Source organism: Manacus vitellinus, unplaced genomic scaffold (assembly GCF_001715985.3).
Source record: "Manacus vitellinus isolate BGI_N305 unplaced genomic scaffold, ASM171598v3 scaffold_50_pilon, whole genome shotgun sequence".
In the NCBI taxonomy this organism is placed as follows: Eukaryota; Metazoa; Chordata; class Aves; order Passeriformes; family Pipridae; genus Manacus; species Manacus vitellinus.
This window is the reverse complement of record NW_021940612.1, coordinates 2,082,833-2,108,486: the sequence shown is the minus strand read 5'-3', so window position 1 is coordinate 2,108,486 and position 25,654 is coordinate 2,082,833. Positions and strand designations below refer to the sequence as shown.

At 39.5% G+C, this 25,654-nt stretch overlaps 1 protein-coding gene across 1 annotated transcript in view; it reads left to right on the top strand.

The window, feature by feature from the left end:
- The window catches only part of PIP5K1B (phosphatidylinositol-4-phosphate 5-kinase type 1 beta), a 99,264-nt gene that overhangs the window by 57,347 nt on the left and 16,263 nt on the right, over positions 1-25,654 (top strand). The window contains exons 6-12 of the mRNA XM_018081011.2: positions 1,900-2,052; positions 3,212-3,511; positions 18,445-18,656; positions 20,660-20,743; positions 20,845-20,893; positions 21,429-21,513; positions 22,020-22,085. Coding sequence (XP_017936500.2) covers positions 1,900-2,052; positions 3,212-3,511; positions 18,445-18,656; positions 20,660-20,743; positions 20,845-20,893; positions 21,429-21,513; positions 22,020-22,085 — 949 coding nt within the window. The remainder of the gene's footprint in view (positions 1-1,899; positions 2,053-3,211; positions 3,512-18,444; positions 18,657-20,659; positions 20,744-20,844; positions 20,894-21,428; positions 21,514-22,019; positions 22,086-25,654) is intronic.

The window sequence follows — 25,654 nt, the reverse complement described above, 5'->3', positions numbered from 1 at the left end:
CTTTCCAAGGAAGTTAAGTGGTAATGCACTATAGAAGTCAGACTTGTTAACAAGGGTAAATACATTTGAACAGCTGGTAGAATTAAGTTGTCACTGGAAACTTTGTGGAGCACTGGCATTTTGCATCTAAATGTCTTGATCATGAAGTACTCAGTTGTCAGGGTCTTGGGGATTTTCTTACTTTTCCATTTTGATTTGGCTTTCATAAGTGTCCAGCCAAAATTAGCTGGTCCCTGCATAGCAGCACTTGATGGGTAGATTTCTGTTTTACAGGACTAAGCACAACTGTAGAATGACCTGCACAGACCGTAGGTTAACAACTTGTGCTTATTTATTGAGCTTTAATGTTTTAGGATAATTGGTTTTAAATGCTTACCTCAATGACAATGACTCATGAAGCTTTATATATTTTGGCAAGAAAAATGCAAGGGTTACAATACAACTGCTGGTTTGCTCTAAGGGTTTGTAGTGTTACAGATTGGTATGGCTGTTCTACCAGTAGAAAATTGTAACTATAGGATTAATAAGAAAGGCCTTTTGTATTAATTGGAACTGAGTGGACTGCAGAAGCAGGAACAGGAAACATTTTTATATCATGCAAAAGTTTCTTAAAAATTGCAAGCATGGGAAAAGCATCAGCATTAAGGCAGTGGACTCAATTTGAGTCCATAGGAAGCACGCTTCTCTAGGTCAAGTACTTACAAAAGAGCATATTGATTAGATTTTCTTGTATTACTTCTTTGCTGTCACCAGCCACTGAAGTCAATGGCAAAGCTCCAGGATGGATTTAATGAAAGCTTTTTTTAAAAAACAAAACTTTTTTTCTTGTGGAATTGCTCATCTCATCTCAAGCAATGTCCTAATATGCCAGATATTTGTTATTGAAACAGTTATTCCTTTTGCTTTGAGAAGACCAGAAAATACTGCATTGCTAAGAATAATTCCCTAGTGCTTACACTACTCACAGTTCACTTCCTGTGTAATTTTGTTTCTTGCAAAGACTGAACCCTTAAAATATTGGACCGTACAGTAAATCTCCAACTGTGTAAAATTGATGATATATAACAACAACAACAAACAAGGTGTGTGAATGAAAGTTTTTAGGTTTAATATAAACAGATTTTTCTATGATTTTGGGCTTAATGTCTCATCTCCATTTAGTCTGAATGAAATTTGAATTAATACTTTTTTCCTCCTTATTGTGATTGTAATTTTTAATGTGTCCTGTAGAAGAGAAAGCCTTTCTAAATATCCAAAATAATCCTCCTCCAAACCTCAATTTTTCTTACTTACTGGTATTGAGGCTTTTTCTGTTTCAAGCAGTTTTCAACCAGAAAACTACATTAGTATCTATACCAAGATTATTAGCCTAATGGTTTCAATCCCAGTTTCACAGAATAGGATTTGCTTATTTGTCTACAGTGAGAAACCTCTACTCCAGGTGTGTTTGTCTAACATCTCTTGTACCTGTCTCCTTCATAAATGACTGTGAAGAGCAAAGAGTTGCAGTGCAATGTCTTCTTAAGGTTTCTGACTCAAGAATTTTCTATAGTGGCAGTGTGGGGATCAACTCCCTCCACCTCAACCACGTGCTTCACCCCAAGGGAATGTTCACCTGGTGCAGTGGGACATGAAGAGGAACTGTATGCTCAGCTGCCAGCTGCTCTTCCACGGTTGTGCAGTGTGTCCTGGGCAGAGTGGACTTTTACAACTGGCCTTTGAACGTCAGCCAAATTATGTGAACCAGCTTGCTCTACAGTAGTAGTGTTGCTACAGTTGAAGACCAAAGAATAAGCTTCCTGATTCTCTTGTGCCTATTTGAACCTGCAGTTCTTTGTTTAGACTTGTGTCTGGGTAATGCACGCATTGACAGTGAAAAACAATTTTTGTCTCTTCCAGTACTCAATCTGCAGTGAGCCTTTAATTGAATTATCCAACCCAGGTGCCAGTGGGTCCTTATTTTTTGTAACTAGAGATGACGAGTTCATCATCAAAACAGTTCAACACAAAGAGGCTGAGTTTCTTCAGAAGCTCTTGCCAGGTTATTATATGGTAAGTAATTGAAGACTGTATTTTACTTGTATTTCTTCTGTTTCATGTCACACTTCTTAAGATTCAGTTTCATTTGTCTTGTAAACTTTCACTGGTTTTATCTGTATTTTTTGTAACATTTTTTTATATTTTTATGTGCCTTTCAACTTTGTGCCCCAAACACCCAACAGAAAGAATAGATGTAAATCAATAATATATTTAAGATAAGAATTGCTGTTCTTTTAGCATTCAAGATGAAGATGAATGTCATCATCTGATTTGATACCAAACTTTACTTCTAATAAGCTAGTAACAAATAAAGGTTTCTAGATTTCTAATTCAATTTTTTTCTCCGTTTTGTATTTGTCTACCCTCTGCATTTCACTCAGAGTGGACAAAGAAACTAGACCGGTCAGTTTCACTTTTGTTCCAAACTACTTCTGATTTCCATTTGTCTAAGTTTTACTTGGCTCCCTGCCAAGTCCCAGACCCAACACCAAAATACCTGCAGCACAGTGCTAAGGAAAAAAAAAAAAACCACGAAAAAACCAAACTAGCCAAACTTATATGAAAATAAATGTATTTATGTTATATACAACTATTTACAGTTGAAATACCATGCACAACTCCAAGGAAAAGGGAAACGGAAGGGGGAAGGAAAAGGGAACAAAAACAAAATAAAATATACACGATCAATAACCCTCACACTCCTGCGGAAACAACTCGGTCATTTTGCACTAACCCTCAGTGTGTAAAGCCTCATGGAGACAAGGTTTCTGTTTTTCAAATAATGAGAACTACATTTGACCCAAACTTCTTCCAGCAGGTAGAATGCAAAGGTTGTTCAGATCAGATTAAATAAATTAAGTCTTTGGGATGCTTTTAGGTTTGGCCTAGTCTACACTTTGATAGTATGTGAGAAAGAGAAACCTGGCATCAATCTAGTTACTGCTCTGCTCTTGGCATATATAAGTTCCTGGGAAAATGGCAGTGTTTATGCTAGCTTTCTGAAATAGAGACCCACAAAGCAGATCAACTAGTCTAAGAAACTGTGCTGAATAAAAAGTCATACACAGTTTTCTTGAAGTTTGTTAATGTCCTTTGCTATGAAAAAAACCCTTTCTTAAGCATGGAAGTTTACTGAAAATAGACCTATCTAACAATATCTCTTTTGTTTTAGAATCTGAACCAGAATCCAAGGACTCTTCTACCTAAATTTTATGGGCTGTACTGCGTTCAGTCAGGAGGCATTAATATTAGAATTGTTGTCATGAACAATGTTTTGCCACGAGCCTTGAAAATGCATCTCACATACGACTTGAAAGGCTCCACATACAAACGGAGAGCATCAAGAAAAGAGAGGGAGAAGTCCAACCCTACATTCAAAGACTTGGATTTCTTGCAAGATATACATGAAGGGTTGTATTTTGACTCTGAAATGCACAGTGCACTAATGAAAACACTACAGCGGGACTGTCGAGTGAGTAAAAATTATTGACTATTTAATTTTCTGTGTTTACATCTGCTCTAGATTTACCTTGGCAAAACACAGAACAGAACATGGCTCTGTATGTTGCTTACTCCATTTGTTTTCCATGCTATTCAATGAGGGAAAACTATGGATGTCAGACCACTGTTGAAGCCTGTATTTTAGTTGAGCTTTTGGCATCTGAGATCATAGAACGGAATGTCCCTATACTTCTTGAACACCAACAGGCCAGGGGCCATGAGCACTTCCCGGGGAAACTTGTTCCAGTGTTTGACCACCCTCTCACTACAGAACTTTTTCCTAATACCAATCTGAACTTCCCCAGTGCAGCTTTAAGCTGTTCCCTTGCACTCTATCACCAGGCACCAGAGATCAGCACCACCCTTTCTACCGCTCTCATAAGGAAGTTGTAGACAGTAATGAGTCCCCCCACCTAGTCTTCTCTAAGCTGAGCAAATCTAATATCTTCATCTGCTCCTCACAATTCATGCCCTGTAGTCCTTTTACCATCTTTGTTGCCTCCTTTGGACAGGTATCCTCCTTACACTGTAGAGCCCAAAACTGCACACAGTACTTGAGGTGAGTCTGCGCCAGTGCCGAGTGTAGTGGGACAATCACCTCTTTCAAACCAGTTGGATGCACTGTGCTTAATGCACCCCAGGATACAGTTGGCCATTTTGGCCACCAGAGCACAGTGTTGACTCATTGAATTTATCATCTAGCACAACCCCAAGTTCCAGAGCTGTCCTCCTATTTCTCTGTATGTCCAGGATTGCACTGATCCACCTGTAGAAATAGAGATTAACACAGGAATGAAGTCCAGTAGATATTATGATGATAATGATGATGATGATTTCCACTAATTTGGAGATTTTAATTATTTTTTCCTGAGGCACAATTAGCCCTGTGGTACCATTGTTATGTATGATAGTCTGTATGTAGAGCTGCAAGCTTAGTACCCCTTCAGTAAATTGGCCTCTTTGTAAGTTAAGAAGAGCCAGGAATGAGAAGGCAGGCCTAGTGGCAGCAGTCTTATTTCTGGAGCAAAGTATTTTTTTCCTCAGCTGAAAGCCAGTGCTTAATGTTCGCATAACATTTTCAAGGCAGAAGAGGGATACATACCATTGCTCCTTGAGAGGGCCTTGGTGAATGGAATCAGTTCCTGTTATGCCAGAAAGAATTGTTGTAAAATGGGTTTCTTCTCTATAGCAAAGGTAAGAAAACATAAATTGGGAAAAGGGGGAGTTATCCAGGTTTCTGATTTTCCCAGGGTTCATAGGGTTGTGAAGAATAAAAAGTGGTTTTGTCTGAGGGGAATCTTAAGAGTTTCATAATAAAAAATCAGAATGGGTGGGCTGAACTCAACACAGAAAAGGCATCCCAAATATCAGAGTTTGTTGTTCGCTGCCACCTGTGTTACAAGATGGAAAGCATTGTTTTTGCATATGACTAGAATATTTTGTTTAATTATCACAAAAGTCTGCAATGCCTGGTGATTGGTTTGTAAAGCTGGGTGACCTAATGTTCAGCTACATATTCAGTGTGAGACATTTATCTAACACCACACATTGTTCTTTCTGTAGCTTTTTGTAGTGAGTATTTCCTGAGCTCCTGCCATGTGTGATAATGCAGAATGCATCAGTATGTCACATCTGAGGATATGGATGCCCTTTTGTGCATCCCCCACTTGTCCAAGGTTTCTTACCCAGTCAAAGCCTGGGGGAATCTATTATATAGAAAATAATAAATGGAATCTAAAAGAGAGAACTGGGCTGAAAAATAAAATCAAAAATCAGTCATTTATTTGTTACATAAAAGGGACTCTTACTAGTTCTTTGAAAGTCTGGGTAAATTCTTCCTACATGTTATTTCAGTGCTGAACTAATATAATTTTTTTCAGTGTGTAATCTTAGATTAACAACTCTGAAGTTAGTCTAGAGTTCGTCAAGGCCCAGTTAAATTTTAAAATTATTAAAAGAAAAAAAGGAAATTATAGTAACCAGTATCTATACATAAATACACATACATACATTGAAGTATATGTCTGTATGTATCTGTAGATATACATACACATACTGGAAGTTATAAGTATGTAAAAAAATTAGCTTTTTTTCTATTCAAATAAGTTTTACTCTGTGTTATAAAACAAAAGGAGCAGACACTGCTATTTTTCATATAGCTGAATTTGCTCAACAAATGAAGTTGGATCTGACTACCTACCTTGTACTTCCGCCTTTAGACAGAGTAGAGATATTCCATCCATTTTGTGAAAGGGACTGTCTTGCCACTGGTTTTTACTGCCCACATGGCATTTGGATGGCTGCTCAGTGTGAGTGATAACTGATTAGCTTTTCAAGGCTTAAAAACTTGTCATCTGTTTTTACTCTGTGGTGGGTTGACCTTGCCTGGACATCAGGTGCCTACCAAGCCGCTCTATCACTCCCTTTCCCAGCTGGACAGGGGAGAGAAAAAATAAGATGGAAAACAACTCTGAAGTTGAGATAAGGCAGTATGATAAAGCTAAAGTGAAAGTTTGTGTCCACACAAGCAAAGAGAAAAAAAAATAGGTTTATTCTCTACTTCCCATCACCAAGCAATGTTCAGCCAGTTTCTGGGAAGCAGGGCTTCAACACATGTAGCAGTTGCTCTGGAGGGCAAACACTGTAAATAATAAATGCCTCCCCTTCCTCCTTCTTTCCTTAGCTTTTATATCTGAGCCAATGTCATATGGTATGGAATATTTCTTTGGTTAAATTGGGTCAGCTGGTCTTGTTGTGTCCCATCCCAGGATCTTGCCCACCCCCAGTCCTTGATGGGGGGGAATGCTGGAGAGATAGCACTGATGCTGTGCCAGTGCTGCTCAGCAGGAGCCAAAACGCTGGTGTGTTATCAACAGCTTTCTAGGTACCAGTGCAAAGCACAGCACTGTGAGGGCTCCTGTGGAAAAATTAACTCCATTTCAGCCAGTCTCAATGCAGTCTCCACCCTTTATCCCATATGTTGCATTCCAGATTAAGCTATAAACTGCCCAGAGTGGTTACATTTTTTATTTAAGACTTTTCAAAAGCCTTTTGGTTCATTATAACTTCTAATTAGCATCCACAGAAAAAGTCACACACTCTTCTCTAAGAGAAATTATTTTTAATTTACTGAGAAAAATAAGATATTTTGGCAAAAGGTTTTTAAAGGCGTTAAAATACAACCAAGAAAAAAGCATTTCACTAAAACATTCAGCACAAAGACCCATTCCACAGGAAACACCCACTAAAACAATCCATATAATAGCTTTAGTAAAACACAGTTCATTGGTTTTAAGTTACCCACAAGAGAAGGAAAAGAGTAAAAGAAACCTGATTAAAAGGTAAAGAAAGAGAGAAGGAGAGAAAGGAAAGGAAAAAATGGTTACCAACAGGATTCAATGATTCGCATGGTGCTGGCTGGAGAGGGAGAAGAGAGAGAGAGGAGAAGAAGAGGGAGACTGCATGGAGTCTCATGTATTTATAGAGTTCAGTTTTCCTCCCAGGCAGAATATGCAGTCAGTGCCTTCCAGGCCAGAGTGAGTTGTGCTGTAGCCAGTCACAAGCTGCAAGGGTGTGGTGTGGTTGGGCTACCAGGCAGCTCTGCCTTGACTGACAGTCTGGCTGCAGGGCCTGCAGCTCTACCGTGTGCTCTGCGTGGGCTGCAGGACTTGCCTTCTGACTCTGCCCTATGCCCTCAGCACAGGTCTGATGTGCAGGCCTTGCCATGGACTGGCAAGTCCAGGCCCAGCCCTTCCCCACATGCACACGCACACTCACAGTGAGTTGGTTCTGATCCATATCAATAATTCAGTGAGATTCAGATCCAGAATCTCACACCGTATCATTTGCATCATACTCAGTCCTCACATAAGTTATATATCTTCTAACTTTTCCATTGTGTTTATTTCTCAGTACAGAAATCCCTTCTTACCAACTACAACTTAAACTGTATCCTTAAACCATCTTTATACCCAAAATACAGATTTGTACATTTTCATTAACTACTATCCCCCATCCTATTACATATGGATATTATTTTCACATTTTGTGGGCTTCCTCCACCTCTCCAGATCCATGATTTGAGCTCCATTCCTCCGGATGGGTGTTCAGGACAGGAAACGCAGCACAATCGATTAGTGAGCACCAACTCCAGCCTGGTTTGGGTCATTGTTACCTACTCCTTGCTCCTCAGAAAATTCACTCTGAGTCAGTTTATATCATTCCTGTTACTTTATGTCCTGCAACATACAAATTACTTCACAGATTATTTTCCCCCCAAGGTTAAGTCTCCTTGAGGCACACACCCAGTCACCCAATCCCTCTGCATTATCCACCAAGTACACCCTGGTCCCTGAGCAGAGACAATCCCACAGATGGGTTTGCCTTTTCCCATGGGAGAAGAAACCCGTACCAACCTCCCCAGCCACTTCCCCATTTATAGTACAGGGACCTTATTTCCTCCCACAGTGTGTAGGGGTTTGGTTTGGGCACAACCAGGGCAGTTGGGAGATCAGCTAAATTTGCATCCCAATGCTTCTGTGCCCCATTGCCTAACACTCCTAACATAGTCTTCAACAGTCCATTATACCTCTCAGTCTTCCCAGAGGCTTGTGGGTGATAAGGGATATGATAGATCCACTCAATGCCATGTTTCTTTGCCCAAGAACTTATGAGATTATTCCAAAAGTGAGTCCCATTATCTGATTCATTTCTCTCATGTCACCACAAAATGTGCCTTTCAAGGCCTAAGATAGTGTTTTGAGCAGTGGCCTGGTTTAGAGGATATGTTTCCAGCCAGCCAGTTGTTGCCTCCACCATGGTGAGTACGTAGGTCTTGCCTTGACTTGTTTGTGGTAGTGGTCCAATGTAGTCAATTTGCAAGGCCTCCCCATACTGGAAACTCAGCCACTGCACTCTATTCCAGGAAGATTTTACTCACATGGCTTGCTTGATTGCCACACATATTCCACATTCATGAATAAGCTGTGTGATCGCCTCCATGGTCAGGTCCAACCCTTGATATAAGTCCATCTGTATATTGCATCTTTTCTGTATTGCTTAAATTTGGATTATATTTTCATTGTTTATATTTGCAATCAGAATCAGGAAGCAATGGAGGTTTTTTCCTGCTTCTTTAATATGAAAATCCCTGGCTGATAGCCCCTCTCCTCCTTAAGTTCCATCACTAATTTTGGAGGCCTGACAGAATTCACAAGTGATGACAAAGATGGTGGTAGGGACCTGCTATGATATATGTCTGCTGTCATTGAATCACCTACCCCATCCAGCAATGGGCCCTCATTTTCCTTGGTCAGCCTCTTCCCACTAGCAGTAGAAGCCCTTCTTTGACATCTCTTGTCAGTCTCAACTCTATCTGAGCTTTGACTTCCTTGGCAATAGCTGTCATCCCTACCTGCTGAAGCAATGTTTCTCCATTTTTATCTTGCTTAGTTAAACTGGTCTCCTGATGCATCTGCTCAGCTGACACAAAATATCTTGATAGCTGATACGGAACTCCTCCCCAGGGGAATGGAGTACTGCAGTGGTGGACCACTGCTGGAGTATCAGTCCCTTCAGCACTGGTGGAGAGATGCAAGACCTGCCCAATTAGAGAATGGAGTTGAGTAGGTTGTAATGATCTGTCATGTGCAAGTGCCTCCAGTGGCCACTCCAGATTACCTGTTTTGGGACAGGCGCTCTTTGATAGCATTGTCCAGCTCCTGCCTCCCTGGCTTGTTATGTTCACTCCCAAGGTGACAGGGTCTGAAAGCTCTGCTCGTAGACCATCTTGCAGGTTTTTGCACCTTAACTAAACCAAGGCATGTAACATTACAGTGTTCCCAAAGAACATTGTATAAAATTGTGATTTATTAAAGAATTCAGCAGATTCTCCAATTTTCAAACAAAATTCTGCTCATGAAAGAGACCAAGAATTGAGTGTTATGGCACGTAAGCAAGTACTAAATAAAAATAAAGTCACCAAAGACATTGAAAATGGTTTGAAGTGCATTTGAGGATTTCTTTCAAAGGAGCAGAAAATAAAACTCCACATCAAACCTAGCTGCTGTTGTGTTTTGTTATAAACACCTAACTCTGCAGAAATTGTTCTGGTTCAGAGGAATAATTCTGTGGGACAAAGGATAAGCTGTGGCACTTAAGTGGTGCATTAGATACAAATAACATCAGCATGAATCTGTATGAGAAAGGCTAGAAGTGAATTGACGGTAGCATTCGATATTTCATAGCTGATACAGAATCAGGCATCCATTATTATTTATTTGGTTTTTACTAGTGCTCTTACGCAGTTTAATAAATACAAATTACCTCTGTAGGTAGAAAGCATGTGGAAGACATCTATTCTGCTGGAATTTGCAGTCCAAACACACAAGTAACAGAGTTTGTCTTTTGCTCATTCCATGTTAAAAATGGAGATGGAGTTTTATAGAAGTACATGTCAAAAAATACTGTAGGAAAGCTATACTAGCACATCTCATAAGAATATGGTCTAGTCATTTGATTTTGAAAGCACTCTTTATATCTTCCCTGTAATCCCTTAACATACAGAAGAATTGGTAATTGCTTATTAGAAGAAAAAACAAAGGAAGTCCCTTTTAAAAGACATGATATCATGGTTATTCAGAGATATTATTCTACAAACTGTTTCTCATCTAGTTACCTGAGAAAGCATATTGATATAACTTTATACAAGAGATATGTATTCCAAGTGATTCTGCATTTGTAAGATGTGAGCGTGTGAAGCATACAGAGATATGGCATGTTCTTGAATGTCAGCTAGTCATATGCAGGAATTTGGGATATTCTATTAATACTAACCCTTGTTTTGCTTTTCCAATTTCATCTGTTGCTGAATTCAAGAGAAAAAATAATTGAAAATGGCTAAAAGTACGGGTGCATGTAAACTCAGCTCTAATAACTGGGCAGATGGAAAAAAAAGATTCCAACTATTCTTCCTCATGCTCTTTACTTTGCTGTTAATGTCTACTTTGTAAGATGTTTACCTGTATGCACTCAGATAGCCTCTCTTTGTCAGGCCCTAGTACTTTTCTGTCCTCTTCATAACACTTTTACAGCAATATAAATATCGTAGAAGAAAATAAATTATGCAAATTAAGCAGAATATATTTATTTATCCTGAAATGTGGGATAAAACTCCCCAGCAAAATGGCAAAGTTATTATATTCTAAAAACTGAAGTTAAAATTTATTCCCCACCTATTTAAAAACATGGCGAGAAAGTGGGCCAGAGTATATAAAAGCACTAGTGATTTTCATTTGTTACTTAAAAATAACTTGTTTTCTTAATGAATCATATTTGAGAGCTGTCCTGTAGATTCAAAACTAGTTCTTCTTAGTTAACTTTGTGACCTTAGGGATCCTGTCACATTTAAAACTACGTTAAGAAATGTTTTACGCAAACAGACAAGACAACTCACTGTAAAACTGGGGAATTTTATTTTCCAGTGGTTAATTAGATTTTTGTATCTATAGGAAGGGTATTTTTTGAGCTATCAGCTGAAGTACTAATGACCTATGAGTAGGCAAAGTATGCATGTATCACAGTCTGATAAGACTGGAATGTTTACTAAAGAGGATGAGTTATGAGATAGACCAAAACTTCTCTCTCTCAGCAATTGTAAATTCAAAATTAAGGGGCTTTAATCGAGGAAGTGTGGAAAAAACAGAAGAAATAACAACCCTTTATTAAAAGATATATGTATGTTGGCAAAAACAGTAACAGAACACAAAAAAACTAGACAGTAATCCTAGAAAAACCAAACCAAACCAAAACAAAAGGTCTGAATGAACACTTCTCTGTCCTTCAGCGCATCCTCACCGTGGCCGGCAGGGGGCGCTGTTGGGTCACTGGAGGAGCAGAGCCTGCAGTGCTCGGTGTTGGCCTGCAGGGGGCGCTGTCGGGCTCTGCGGTCACCATGAGGGAAGGGGCTCTGGGGGGGTCTCGGATCGCGGGAGAAGCCGAAAAGAAAAAGAAGACCCTTCCCCCAATGGGAGAAAGGCAGAAGGAAAAGCAGTTTACGCCTGTGGGACTCACTGTTCCCAGACGACAGTGTTCCAAGGCTCTCCCCTTCTCTCCCAGCAAGCACAGACCTCTCCGATGAAAAAAAAACCCAGTAGGTCCCGGCTGGAGTTACGAGGCAGTGGCAGTGCAAGGCCGGTGGTCAGGACTCACCAGGACAAAAGAACCAGAAAGACTGGCTCCCAGGCTTTTCCTCCAGAAATGCCTGGACACAGTCCCTGTCTCCATCCCGGTGAGAGAACTCCACGTGGTCTGACCTGTCCTCTGTCCAGGCACCCAGCTCCCTCAAATCTCCAAAACCTTCCCCCCCTCACTCCAGCATTCAATGGGCCATTAGCATGGAATGCTAAGTATCTGTTACAGAAGCAATGAAAATTAAGCAAACTGTGGTCATTCAGTTTTTAAGAACAAAAAAATAATTTCAAGATGTATTTGTTATTGAGAATTGAATGACTTTTGAGAGTCTGCATTTTAATTTTATTATATTATCAAATTTTTATCAATATTATGGACTTTTCTTAGGAAATCACATTTTAAAAGTGACTAACAAAGAAACCTGGAAAGATAAGGAAATTCAAAGTTGAAGACAAAAAGGGTCATATCTCCTAAGTTTGAGGTCTGAGTATTATTTACATCACTGCTGTTTTAGCCAGTTGCTGCAAAAGCTTTTTGGCATGAATACATATCTGTTTTGTGCTGAAGCAACTGTGACAGATATTGTATGATCAAATTTATTTACTGAATCTTCCAAATCCATTGGTAGTGTTTGTATTGTGTGTGTGTTGTTTTTCTTCTCTTTTTTCTGTCTCGAAGGATCCACACAGATTATTACTTAACCCAAATAATTTCAGTGACCCACTCTGTAGCATGTCCTCACAAGCAGTAGCATTGACACAACTTAACGGAGTATTAAACTGCAGCATATGACAGAAATAAAACATGGCATTGTGTGGCAGGGTGGTGGAGAAGGTATTAATCTTAGATGAAGGGCCTCTGTCAGAAATGCTAGCTTGAGGAAAATGGACATGGCATAATGCTACAGATATCTTGTATCTTTATATATTATCACTTCTGTAGTACCAATTGACATTACAATTTTCTCTTTACTTTTACTTTTAAAATCAGAAAAGGCATGGTTAGTTTTTGGAGTGTTAGTTAATATATTTTGAGAATTCATCCTACAATCCTCAAAAGGATGGCTGATGTAATCGCAAAATCTCTCCCAATGATTTTTGAGCAGTCTTGGGAATCTGAACATGTCCCAGCTGACTAGAAGCTGGTGAACGATTCCCAAGAAGGGCAAGAAGGAGGACCAGAGAAGCTAGGGGCCTTTCAGGCTCACTTCAGTGCCTGGTAAAGTTAGGGAGAAGATTATTCTGGGAAGTATTGAAAAACACTTCAAAGACAACACAGCCATTGGTCACAGTCAGTATACGGCCTCGTGACAGGAATATGGTGCCTATCCAACCTGATTTCCTTTTATGACAAGGTAACTCACCTAGCTGATCAAGGGAAGCCAGTTGATGGAATCTTTCTGGATTTCAGTAAAGCTTTCAATACTGTCTCTGACAGGATCTTGCTGGACAAAATGTCCAGCACGCAGCTGGATGAACACATCATGTGGTGAGTGAGCAATTGGCTCATGGGTCGAGCACAGAGGGTAACAGTGAATGGGGTGACATCAGACTGGTGACCTGTCACTAGTGGGGTTCAACATCTTCAGCTTCTTCATAAATGACTTGGACGCAGGACTGGAAGGAATACTAAGCCAGTTTGCAGACGAAAGAAAACTGGGAGGAGCTGTTGACTCCCTCGAAGGCAAGGAAGGCCTGCAGAGAGACCTCAACAAATTAGAGGAGTGGGCAATCACCAACCAGATGAAGTTCAACAAGGGAAAGTGCCGGATTCTGCACCTTGGATGGGGCAAGCCTTGATGTTTTACAGACTGGAGCATGAGATGCTGGAAAGTAGTGCCATAAAAAGGGACCTGGAGGTCCTGGTTGATGGCAAGTTGAATATGAGTCAGCAGTGCCCTGGCAGCCAGGAGGGCCAGCTGTGTCCTGGGGGGCATCAGGCAAAGCATCGCCAGCCGGTCGAGGGAGGGGATTGTCCTGCTCTGCTCTGCACTGAGGTGGCCTCACCTGGAATATTGTGTGCGGTTTGGGGCACCACAATATAGGAAAGATATTAAGGTATTAGAGAATGTCCAAAGGAGGGCAATGAAGATGGTGAAGGGCCTTGAGGGGAAGCCGGATGAGGAGCAGCTGAGGTCACTTGGTGTGTTCAGCCTGGAGAAGAGGAGACTGAGGGGAGACCTCATTGTGGTGTACAGCCTCCTTTTGAAGGGAGGAGGAGGGGCAGGCACTGATCTCTTCTGTGTGGTGACCAGTGACAGGACTTGAGGTAACAGCCTGCAGTTGTGTCAGGGGAGGTTTAGGTTGGATATTGGAAAATGGTTCTTCAGTGAGAGGGTGGTTGGACACTGGAAAGGCTCCCCATGGAAGAGGTCCCAGCACCAAGCCTGCAAGAGTTCAAGAGTCATTTGGTTAATACTCTCAGGCACATGGGGGATGGTCTTGTGCAGGGCTAGGGGTTGTATTGATGATCCTTGTTGGTCCCTTCCAACTCAGCAAATTTTGTGATGCTGTAATTCTGTTGAAGTGGGAAGTGATTTGGTGGGGAGGTGGTGATTCATTTTCTTGGAATAGATTTTTTCTAAACCAGATCCATTGCTAAGCATTGGCATTTGTGCACTTGTTTCTAAGAAATGCACAAATGTGCATTTGTGAGTCAGTCTCTTATTTTGTGTTGATTTGATATAGCTCCTTATGTTGAAGAGTAATTATTGATTTGTTGTAAAATCAGCTTCTTTCTGTTAATTCCTATGTCCTTTTTCCAAAATGCTTGTAGGAGAAGAAATTCTTCCTTGCATAGTTATCCTTTCACTACTTGCATGTCAGAAACTTGTAAATTTTTGGTTTTAGTTTTTCTTGACCCTTTTATGAAAGTAACCCACTGACTTTTTTGCATGTTGTTTTGAATGGATAACAACGTGAATGCAGATTTCTCTGTCGGATAGTGTGTGGCTTGGGCTGGCTGCATGTAAAATAAAAATGACATTTCATAGCAGAAGTACTTGTTTTGCTCTGTTAGTCACTGGTTGAGATAGTGGAGTGTAGCTGTATCTAAGATGATTCACAGAACGCTTTAACATCTGATTGGCTCTAAGAAAAGAAAATCTGAGGCATAGAGTTATTTTTTCATGTTTTGAAACGGCATACTTTCTGATGCCATTTTGCTGGGGTTTTTATGTAGTATGAAAGCAAAATAGTGCATAAGGCTTAAATCTGTGAGCGACACTTGCCATCTGGAAGTTGTCAGAGCAACTGAAGTCAGCCTTGCCAGCAGTACTTGGTGACTAAGTGACAATGTTGTGTTAACAGAATCTGTGAAGCTAGTTAAATAACACCTATGTAAATACAAATGAGGTGAACAATTTAGTGTCAGGTTGATGAACTGAAGGTTTACTTGTCGTTATCAAATGCAACACTTTCTTGTTAGTACACAGCATGATTAAGACTATATTGCTGAAATCTCATAGTGCCATTTTGCTAGCAAGGTACATTTTAGGGTGGTTACATGAGCACAGATTCAATTTCTCTCATTTTAACTACAAAAGTAGTGTATTTCTGGTAGTTAATGTCAATTTCTAGTGATTTCACATAGATGGCATCAGGTGTTTTACAGGTCTTTCTCCTTTTGCTATGAATACTTTTGCTATGTAATACTGTGATTTGAGTGTTTTTTTCATTAGATTAGGTTATCATTTGGTGCCTTTGTAGCAAAACTTGCTGCGCCTTAAAAGCAGTTCTTTCTAAAGTTGTCAAAGGTATCTCCAAGTAAACCTTGGCGTGGGAAAAAGCTTGTGCTTTTTTTATGTTCTCATAGAATGCTGCATGCCCAGAAATATCTTGATGTGCTGCATTTTGTAACTTGTCCTCAGCAAACCAGATTGGTTTTTACAACTGTGTGTGGAAAACGTTACCTACACATTTAAAAATTTTCACAATTTGGTATTTTAAATATTCATGAAGATACATATGTGAGAACCCTTCAGATATATTCAGCTGGAAATCCCACAGATTAAGTAAAATTCTGTCTTAATACAGGCTGAGAGTTTGACACACTTTTTGTTGAGTGCTGATTCCTCCTTGTTATTCTGGTAAGTATTTCTTACCAGAATTTTCATCAGAAACAGATGGGGAGTGAAAAATGCTTTGATGTGTTCAAAAAGGTGCATTTGCATAAGGAGTGGTTGGTTTGGTTATCAAATTTCTAAGGGGAAGTCATCAGAACTGTACATCAAACCTGTAGGCAGACAGAGGGCCACATCATGTTATAATATCTTAAAGAGACTTTGTTGAACAGGACAGTCCTACCTCTGAGTAGGGCCGTGAACAGACTGTCTGGGGGGCAAGGGCTACAGTTCATATGCTACATGCTATTTGTAAGAATCTGTAGTGCAGTTAATCCATTGGATGTGCAGATGTTTCAGTCTCATGAACTAGAATAACAAAATAGCTACTTGTTCTTATGATGCTTTTTAGTAATCCTATGAGAAAGTAATAAATTGTCAAAGAATAGTCCATTGTATTGTACAAGTATTATGAGTTTAAGTGGCAATGGTGAATTGATGCAGTCAGAAAGATTAATTTTATCACATAAGAGGTCCCTGGGGAAGAAGGAGCAGCACATTACACCACAGCCTTCCATGAAGTTACATCCAGTCCTAGACATAGGTTATCTAATTAGTGCAGTAAAATCATGTCTCTAATGTGATCTAATTCAAAAGGCAGTAAGGAATAGGTTGAAGACAGAGATGTCAGCAGTAGTTTATAACTGTAAAATAAAAATAGCAGTAGTTTTTCCAGGCCTGACTAGGTGCTGTAGTCTGGCTTTGCATAGACAGTATTGCTTACTGTACTACTAAGGTGTTATTTTTCAGCTTACCCACAATCTGCTTTCAGTATTTGATGGCAAACATTCACTAATTCCTTTTTCTTAAGAAATTCTGAGTAAAGGGTAGCAAAAGTAAGCAGTAAAGAAAATTCTAGAACTTTTTGGCACCAAGTGCCTTTGTACCTGTTAGCCATGCTGTTTTTGCAATTTATGATCATAAACAAGGAAGTTACTAGCCACCAACATTCCCACACAATGCACAGTACAATTTTAGGATCTTATTGTATGGTAATTTCGAATGCATATTTTTGTTGTGGCTGAAATCCTGTGTGAGATCTGTCATCAGAAGGTGCTGTGGGAGTACCAAGGGGGTACATTAACAGCCTTTTTCTTGTTCCATTTCAATTAACCTGCCACAGTGCAGAATTACTTTGATCAAGAACAAACATACCACGTCTTCTAAAGTCACCCCTTGTGTTTGGAAATCAGAATGAGGCTGTGCCTTTCTGCACTTGGATTACAGTGTGTTATGTTTTGTTTCTTCACTATTCTGGTTATCTGAGCAATGAGGCTTTTCGCTACAATTAGGGTTAGTGGTGTATAAACCTTATGGTAAGATATACAGATCAACTGATTTAGTATGCATCCATACCAAGTTAATGATTTACTGCCAATTATGTTTTAAACCTGTGGAGGTGCTGAAACTGCCCTTTTTTTTCATAAGAGAAGGAATGTTTCTACTTAACCATCTCAGTGTTTTGTATAAAAATATTTGTACTTGGATAATCTTCATCAAAATTACATACCTGGACTTAGTGATCTGTCATTTCTGCAAAATCACATTTTGTTCTTGTTCATGTAAAAATATGTACTGTTGCCTCTTGATTCTGTACCAAAAAATACATTACCATTATCTTAGGACATTATGTGTCAAAATGTACCATGAATCATTGCTGAGCTGCATGAGGTAAAGGAGAGGTGAGTGGCACAGCAATATCCCTCCTGGTTTTCACTAGTTTTTCTCCCTCCGCTTAGCACTGCTGTTATGTAAGACATTTAACACAGTTCCTGTCTGCAAACAGTTTGGTTATATTACTAGATGTGATCACAGCTTGTTTTAGTTCATGTTTAGGTATTGACTTGAACTGTATTTTGCCTTTCAATGGCAGCATCCCAGACTTCATAACAGTGTAGCTGACTCGAAACTCTTGACAGTACAGGTGTATGAGAAAAGAAAGGGGACTTGCCTACTGATAGAGACAAAAATGGTTGGTAGAGCTAGAAGAGAAGGCTGGTTAATTAAGTCATACTTCAGAAGTAAAACTTGTGTTTGAGTTTAGATAGGCCATATTTAGCCTAATGGAGAAGTGCATGATTTTTGTACTCATATCCCATCAACTGTTAATGAGAGGGTGGGAGCAAATGCTTTTTTGACACTTGAAAGTTCTCAAAGAACACACTCTCTGTTTTAAACAGAAGGTGGTAAAGAGATAGAGAGTAATATAGGCAAAATGCTCAGTAAGGTCTGGAACATGCATTAGAGATTACTTTAAAAAGTCTGTACTTCATAAGTATATGATGGAACTATTAACTGATTATTTGCTATCAACAAAAAGGTGCTGCCTAGAATTATATTCCTTGTCTTCAAAATAATATCAGGTTGCATTTCAGCTATGCATCTTTCTTTTGCACTTATAACAAGAACATTAGCTAAATAGATAACTAGCACTATGACTTGTGTGGGATAGTAAAGGATTTTTAACTATAATTTCACACATTTTCCTAACAAGACAAGCTTGTGCCTTGAAGGTATGATTTTGCTTAGGTTTCCAAAATGCTGCTGTGTAACTCTTCTTTTTTTCAGTATAGCCTTTTCTTCTTTGTCCGTAGGTTCTAGAAAGTTTTAAGATCATGGATTACAGTCTGCTACTGGGAATCCACATACTGAACAGTGACATGAAGGAAAAAGAGGAAGAGGGTTCTCAAAGTGCAGCAGACACAAAACGTCATGGAGGGCAGAAAGTTCTCTATTCCACAGCTATGGAGTCTATACAGGGCCCTGGGAAGTCGGGGGACTCTGTCACCACAGAGACAACAAACACGTAAGTGCCATAACCTGCTCTTAAGGTTACTATTAAAACTATTAACAGGCAAAACATTCATGAGTACACTGCATTTCAGAAATTGAAAGATTGAGCCTTTTTGTTTGTTTTCCAAAAGCTGCATCATCAAGATTTGCCATAGAGCATGAAATTAAAATGTTGATTTATAGATTGATCATCTTTAAATACATGATAGCAGATTTGGTTAGTTCAGAGTGACTTATGTATGCACAAATGCATTCTTTTGTAAAAGAGATGTTATAAGACAGCTATTACAAGAGTCCCTACTATAATCTAATTTTAATTGGAAGCAGCATGGTGAGACATAAGCAAAAATTATTTGTTCACATTGACATGGATATTCCTACAGTGGTCATTTTCATCTTGAAGTAGGATGCTCAATACATAGAACGGTATCTTCAGCCACTGAAGTGCAGTCATATATGATATTTCCTGAGATTAAGAACTGCTGCTTTCATGTTATTTTTCTGTCTAGTAAAAAGTGCAGTAGAAATTTGATTATATAAACAATAGTTATTCTATTTCCCTCATAATATATTAAGTGCTAGTAAGAGCATTATCTTCACCATTCAGCATTGTATATAATCATTCCTTCATTATAATGAGAATTTAATTTTAAATTCAGGATCTACTTTTCTCCTGTGTAGGTAAATACCAACTAATGATATAGAAACGTGCTTAAACCCACAGCAAACGAAAGGGAAAATTATGATATTTAGCATTCGTAGAGAGTTTTCAGATGTTCAGAGCTCTAGAATATAAATTAGACAGAGCTTTATTTTACTCAGTTTTTACAGCTCACTCACATTCACACAGAAGATGGTCAATGCTATGGTGCAATCGTATGGTGGTAGAGGTGTTGTGTTGGCAGTTTTGAGGGGTGTTGGTAAAGTTGATTACATAGGTCATTCCAGAAAGTGTTCATACATGGAAACCCACCCTGCACTCCACATCACTTGAGCTAATATAGATCATATATAATATATACACATATCCTGAGAAGTGTACTGAAAGCCTACTGCAGCAGTAGAGTCCTTCCTGGGCTCTTTGCACTATCTCCTCTCTCATATTGACATAACTACTACTGGGACAAACCTCACTTAGGTGGATGAAATTAAGCCTAGATCTTACAGAAAAGACCCCTAGGTCAGTCTTCTGCTGTGGTTCATTGTAAGGCTATATAAAGAAGAGGATGAGAATGGATACCCAGCAGCAATAACTGCTGCTAGCACTGTGTTTAATTTCTAGTCATAACTTCCAGGAAAAGCTGACAGAGTATCATTTTGTTAACTGTTTAACACTTCTGAATGTCTGACCAGTTGATTGAGCTGGAGTTCATGATAATGGGATTTTACAGTAAGTTAAACTTCACTGATTCTTACAAGGTTTCCTTTATGCCTAGAATAATAAAAAATGTGTTTCCCTCTCCCCTACTGCCCACTCCTACTCCCACCACACCCTGCTACCACCCCACCCCACCCCCCTTCCTATGCCAAAAAAAAGAGAAGGTTTAATAGTTGGTAACCAGGCCTCTCTTGCTGCTTTAGTGGCAGAATGGGGAAAATACTCTCAACTATGTCTTTGATAGCTGCTTTAGTTTTTTGTTTCTCAAACTGCTAAAAATTATTTAGAGGTACTGCATGAGCTGCATCCTCAGTCACTTTTACTTCTGGTTTTGTAGTGGACTCGTGAATGTGAACAAAACTGAAAATTGGATTTCTGGTTCTAAAACAATGGACCCTTTTTTCTAGGTGGTGGAGTAGGAAGACAGGGTCTTAGGATGAACATTCTTATTCTTTAAGGTCATGGCTGAGAAAATACACTGGACCGACTGGAGGCCCATGTAGTTAGGATACTCAGCTTGATGCTGTTGCTTTTTCTGTCACTGATCTGTCTGTAAAGAAATTTTGGAAAAGCACATTAATACATAATTTACATAATTAATATATAATCTAACTAGGGGTTTTTTCTATTTCTCTTAGAATGGGAGGTATTCCTGCAAAAAACCATAAAGGAGAAAAGCTGCTTCTATTTATGGGTATTATTGATATTCTCCAGTCTTATAGGTAAGTTGAATTTTGAGTTTTCATTGAATAAGCTATTCTGAAGTTACTTATAAATGTGAAAATTTTACAAAGCAGTTCTGATTTTGTTTTTACATGCTTAGGTTAATGAAGAAGCTGGAACATTCTTGGAAAGCTCTTGTTTATGATGGGGTAAGTAGATTTCATTATTTTTTAAACTGCTAATATTTTAGCTAATGAAACTTTGATTTATATTAACCAGAAAAAAAGCTAGCTCTGGTATATTTGTAGTCTAACATCACCATGTGGTTTGGGCTGTTTCTGAAATCTTCTCAATACATGTTCTGATTTTATTTGTTGAGCTTTCAAAAAAACAACTAATATTATCAGCTTGTCCTTATACTTACATAAGACCAGCCACTTAGCAGGACATTGATGGATCTGTAACTGAAAAATACACATTGTGTGAAAAAACACATTTCAAATACTTGGAAGATTTTGCAGAATATAGCTGTATAATTCATAACTCATTATTTCATAAATTGAATACCTAAAAAAAGTTCTAGAAAAATCGACCTTTAAAAGGGAAAAATTGTTATGATTCACTAGTTTTGAGTATGCCTGAAATGTACAATACAGTTCACCTGAGATGTCCAGCTTTTTTCTTGACACTTTGCTTGTGGTTTACTTATGGAAAATGTGACTGAGACCTTTTTCAATTTCACAGGACACTGTTTCAGTTCACCGACCAAGTTTTTATGCAGACAGATTTTTAAAGTTTATGAGCACAAGGGTTTTCAAGAAAGTCCAAGGTAAGCAAGTAGTGATTTTACTCCTTTAGATATTTTTATTATTATTACTATATAACTCTCCTGCCTTGGCAATAAAATAAGCCTTTCTTCAACATCATGTAGCATTTTCATAACTCCAGTGAAGAAACTAAATTTGGGATAATCAGTTGGGATTATACTCTAATAGTAAAATTACAGAGAATTATTTGCTATGCATTTTTGTCACATCTGGGGCATCTGAAGGTAAAAGAGGTTCCTATATATTAGCATTGATATAAAGATAAATAAGTTTTATGATCTAATGATATGTCCAATCCTCAATCTGGTATTTGTAGGAATATCTACATCGATTTTAATTTATTTAATTTGCAAAAATAAAGATTTTTTACATGCTACTGTCAGCATGTTTCAAAAATTAAGTATTCTTCCCTTTAATGTGCATTTTTTCTGTGTTTTATGAAGGAAAAAATATCCAAAGTTGGATATTAATAAAATCTCTTGTCTTTATCACTATCAACCATTTCTAGTTTCCCCCTCTGCCGCGGTCCGAAAGGGGGAAGGGGCCGTGGCACAGCACGGGTTCAGGAGACAAGGTAGGGTGCAGGTAGAATGCTTTATTCAAGCGTGCACGGAATTCTTTATCGGCTCCGGCGGGGAAAGGGCCAGAACATGGGGTGGTGCATGAAACAGACAAGAGGGGGAACAAGTCGGGATAGGGACACAGGCAAAAGGGGGAGGAACGTAGGACGAACCGGGGAAGGAAAGGGCGAATGGAGGCTGTCTTCTCTCTGCAGCCTCTCCAGCCAATCAGCAGGGAAGCAGGGAAGTGGATAAGCCTGGGCATGCCCGGGAGATACAAATTCTGGGGAAACATACAATGTGTATATACATAATAACTGTAAAGTCTGTATCATAAAGTCCTTTCAATTGCTGTACATCTTTTTCCACTTCTGAAATTGTTCCCATTCTGATTCCTAGTCCTTCAAACTCCTCCATTTCTCCTTCCTTCATCTTTTAATTAATTCCCAAGGGTAAGATACATATGACTGTTACCTACTTACAGGGTGATGTGTGCTGGATGCCAGGTGACCACCGAGCCACTCTATCACTCCCCCTCCTCAAATGGACAGGGGGGAAAAATTATAACAAAAGGCTCTAGGGTCCAAATAGGGACAGGGGGAAATCACTCACCAATTGCTGTCACAGGTAAAACTGACTCAACTAAGGGAAATTAGTTTTTTACTAATCAACTCTGAGTAGAGTAATAAGAAATAAAACAAAATCTTAAAAATAGCTTCCTCCCCCTCACTTCTTTAGAGAGTTCTCTTCCTCTTCCCCCTAAGTGGCACAAACTTTGTCAATGTTAGTCCTTCGATGGCTGAAGTTCTTCACACACTGCTCCAGCGTGGGTCCACATGGGTTCACAAGTCCCAGCAAACCTTCTCCAGTGTGGGCTCCTTTCTTCTCAGGACCACAGGTCCTGCCAGGAGCCTGCTTCAGCATGGGCTCCTCTCCATGTGATCACAGCCTCCTTCATGCATCCACCTGCTGCAGTATGGGCTGCAGATGGATCTTTGCTCCACAATGAACCTCAATGGGCTGCAGGGGGACAGCTGACTCACCATGGTCTGGCCCATGGGCTGCAGAGGAATCCCTGCTCCAGTGCCTGGAACACCTCCTTCCCCTCCTTCTGCACTGACCCTGATGTCTGCAGAGTTGTTGCTCTCATGTATTCTCACTTCTCTCCTCCAGCTGTACACACACACCCTGTGCATCTTAAATACACTATCCCAGAGATGCTACTACTCTCACTGATGGGCTCAGCTTTGGCCAATGGCAGGTCCCTCTTGGAGCCAGCTGGCATTTGCTGTATCAGATATGGGGGAACCTTCTGGCAGCTTCTCACAGAAGCCAACCCTGCAGCCCCCTGCCTCTACTACAAAACCTTGCCATTCAAAACCAGTACACAGGGGGGAGAGAAAAAAAAAAGCAAAGAGAAACCCGCCATTGTTACAGAGGGACACTTCTACCAAGGGTTGTCCAAAGGCTTAAGTCTAAGTCTATTGATTAAGTCTAACTATTGATTGTCACTTCTCTCAAACAAAATGAATTGATTTCTATAACTTAAAGTAGACCCTGAAATTGTAGATCCTCTTTAGGCTTTGGGAATGGAGGGAAAACTGATCCTATGTAGGTGAGTTCTTGTATGTTGTGTTTTAAACCCAATGGGCATCTGAGCCCCAAACAGACAATCACTCATCCAAGTGGGATGGGGGAGAGATATGGAAGGGTAAAAGTAAGAAAACTCTTAGACTGAGATAAAGATAGTATAATAGGGAGAGCAAAAGCTGTATGTGAAAACAAATTAAATTCAGGAATTCATCCACTCTCATGGGCAGGCAGGTGTTCAGCCATCTCTGGGAAAGCCAGGCTCCATCACGTGTAACAGTGACTTAGGAAGACAAATGCCTTAATTGTGAATGTTTACCCCTTGCTCCTGTTTACCCCATCTTATATTACTCAGCCTGATGCCACATGGTCTGAGATATCCCTGTGGTCAGCTGAGGTCAGCTGTTACAGCTGTGTCCTCTCACAACTTCTTGTGCACATCCATCTCTTCACTGGCAAGGCAGTGCGAGATACAAGCACTGCTCAGCAATAACTAAAACCTTAGAAGGATGGAGCACCTCTTCTGTAAAATCAAGCTAGGTGTTGTTCAGTCCAGAGAAGAGAAGGCTCTGGGGGGACCTTGTAGCAGCATTCCAGTACCTAAAGGAGGCTTACAAGAAGGCTGGAGAGGGACTTTTTACAAGGCCATGTAGTGGCAGGACAAGAGAGAATGGCATTAAGCTGAAGGAGTGTAGATTTAGATTAGATATTAGGAAGAAGTTCTTTACAGTGAGGGTGGTGAGGCACTGGAATATGTTGCCCAGAGAAACTGGGGGTGCTCTATCCCTGGAATTGTTCAAGGCCAGGCTGGATGGGGCTCTGAGTGGTCTAGTGGAAGGTGTCCCTGCCTGTGTCGATGGTGTTGGAACTAGATGATCTTTAAGATCCCTTCCAACATAAGCCATTCTATAACAACTGCGGAGATGAACTCAGGATGTTTGCAGTAGGGAAGGCTATAGGGAAGACGTAATAAATATATTGGCAAGGCAAAAAGGAGGTTTGATGTGGTCCAGGCTGTTCTTTGGGGAAAAGCTTTTCTGATTACATGAGCACTGAGGTTCACCTTACAGTAAGACATACAGATCACCTGTTTTAAATACTGTGCATACATACTAACTTACTGCTTTACTACCAGATTAATTTTTAAACCTGTAGAGGTGATGCTGAAATTGCACCTTCTTTTGTCTTTCTTTCTAATAAGGGCTGTTTGTGCTTACACTCTAGCAAAGAGTGTTTTCTGACTTTTAAGTTTTTTTATGAAGCAGAGTACTTGACAAATAAATATAAACTGATGGGCTAGAACTATCTAGTTTATAAAGGAACTTGTACTTAAAAATGAATCCTGGTTAGCAGATCCATAATCCTGCTCATGGAACAAGATTTGCTTTAGAGTTGAATGTCAGTATGGAATGGACACTTGTCTCAAATACTACAGGAGGAGTATTGAGCATATGGTATTGTATTAAACTGATAGAAGGTGTTTTTCAAATATTTTTACCAGTATTATACTGGTCTCTTAAGTTTTTCATTAGTTATCTGGAGTGAGAAACAAGTCTATGAGGATAGAGGGAGAACAAAACACAAATGCTAGAACTAAATGAGATTTAAGGGAAAAAGAATGACTACAAGAATGACTATCATAAATTAATGATTTAAGGTTTAAATGTTAAATCCTTCAGAAAAGACTTATTAATATGAAAATATGAAAATAAAAGAATCTGATGTGATAAAACAAAATATGAAACAAAATTCAGCTGAAATGAGGAAGAAGCCTCCTGAGCCTCAGTCCTCTTAAAGTAAAAGAATAATTCTGCCAGAGAATTGGTAGGAGCTCTGTTGTCTGAGACAATACTCAAAGGAATTCCTCTGCATTTATAAAAAGTAAGGAGTATCTACGCTTTACTACTTGATCCTTCTGTCTGTTTGACAAAATAAATACCATATATGTTTCCTCAACATCTGAGTCTTTTTTTTCTAGTTCTGTCTAATTCTG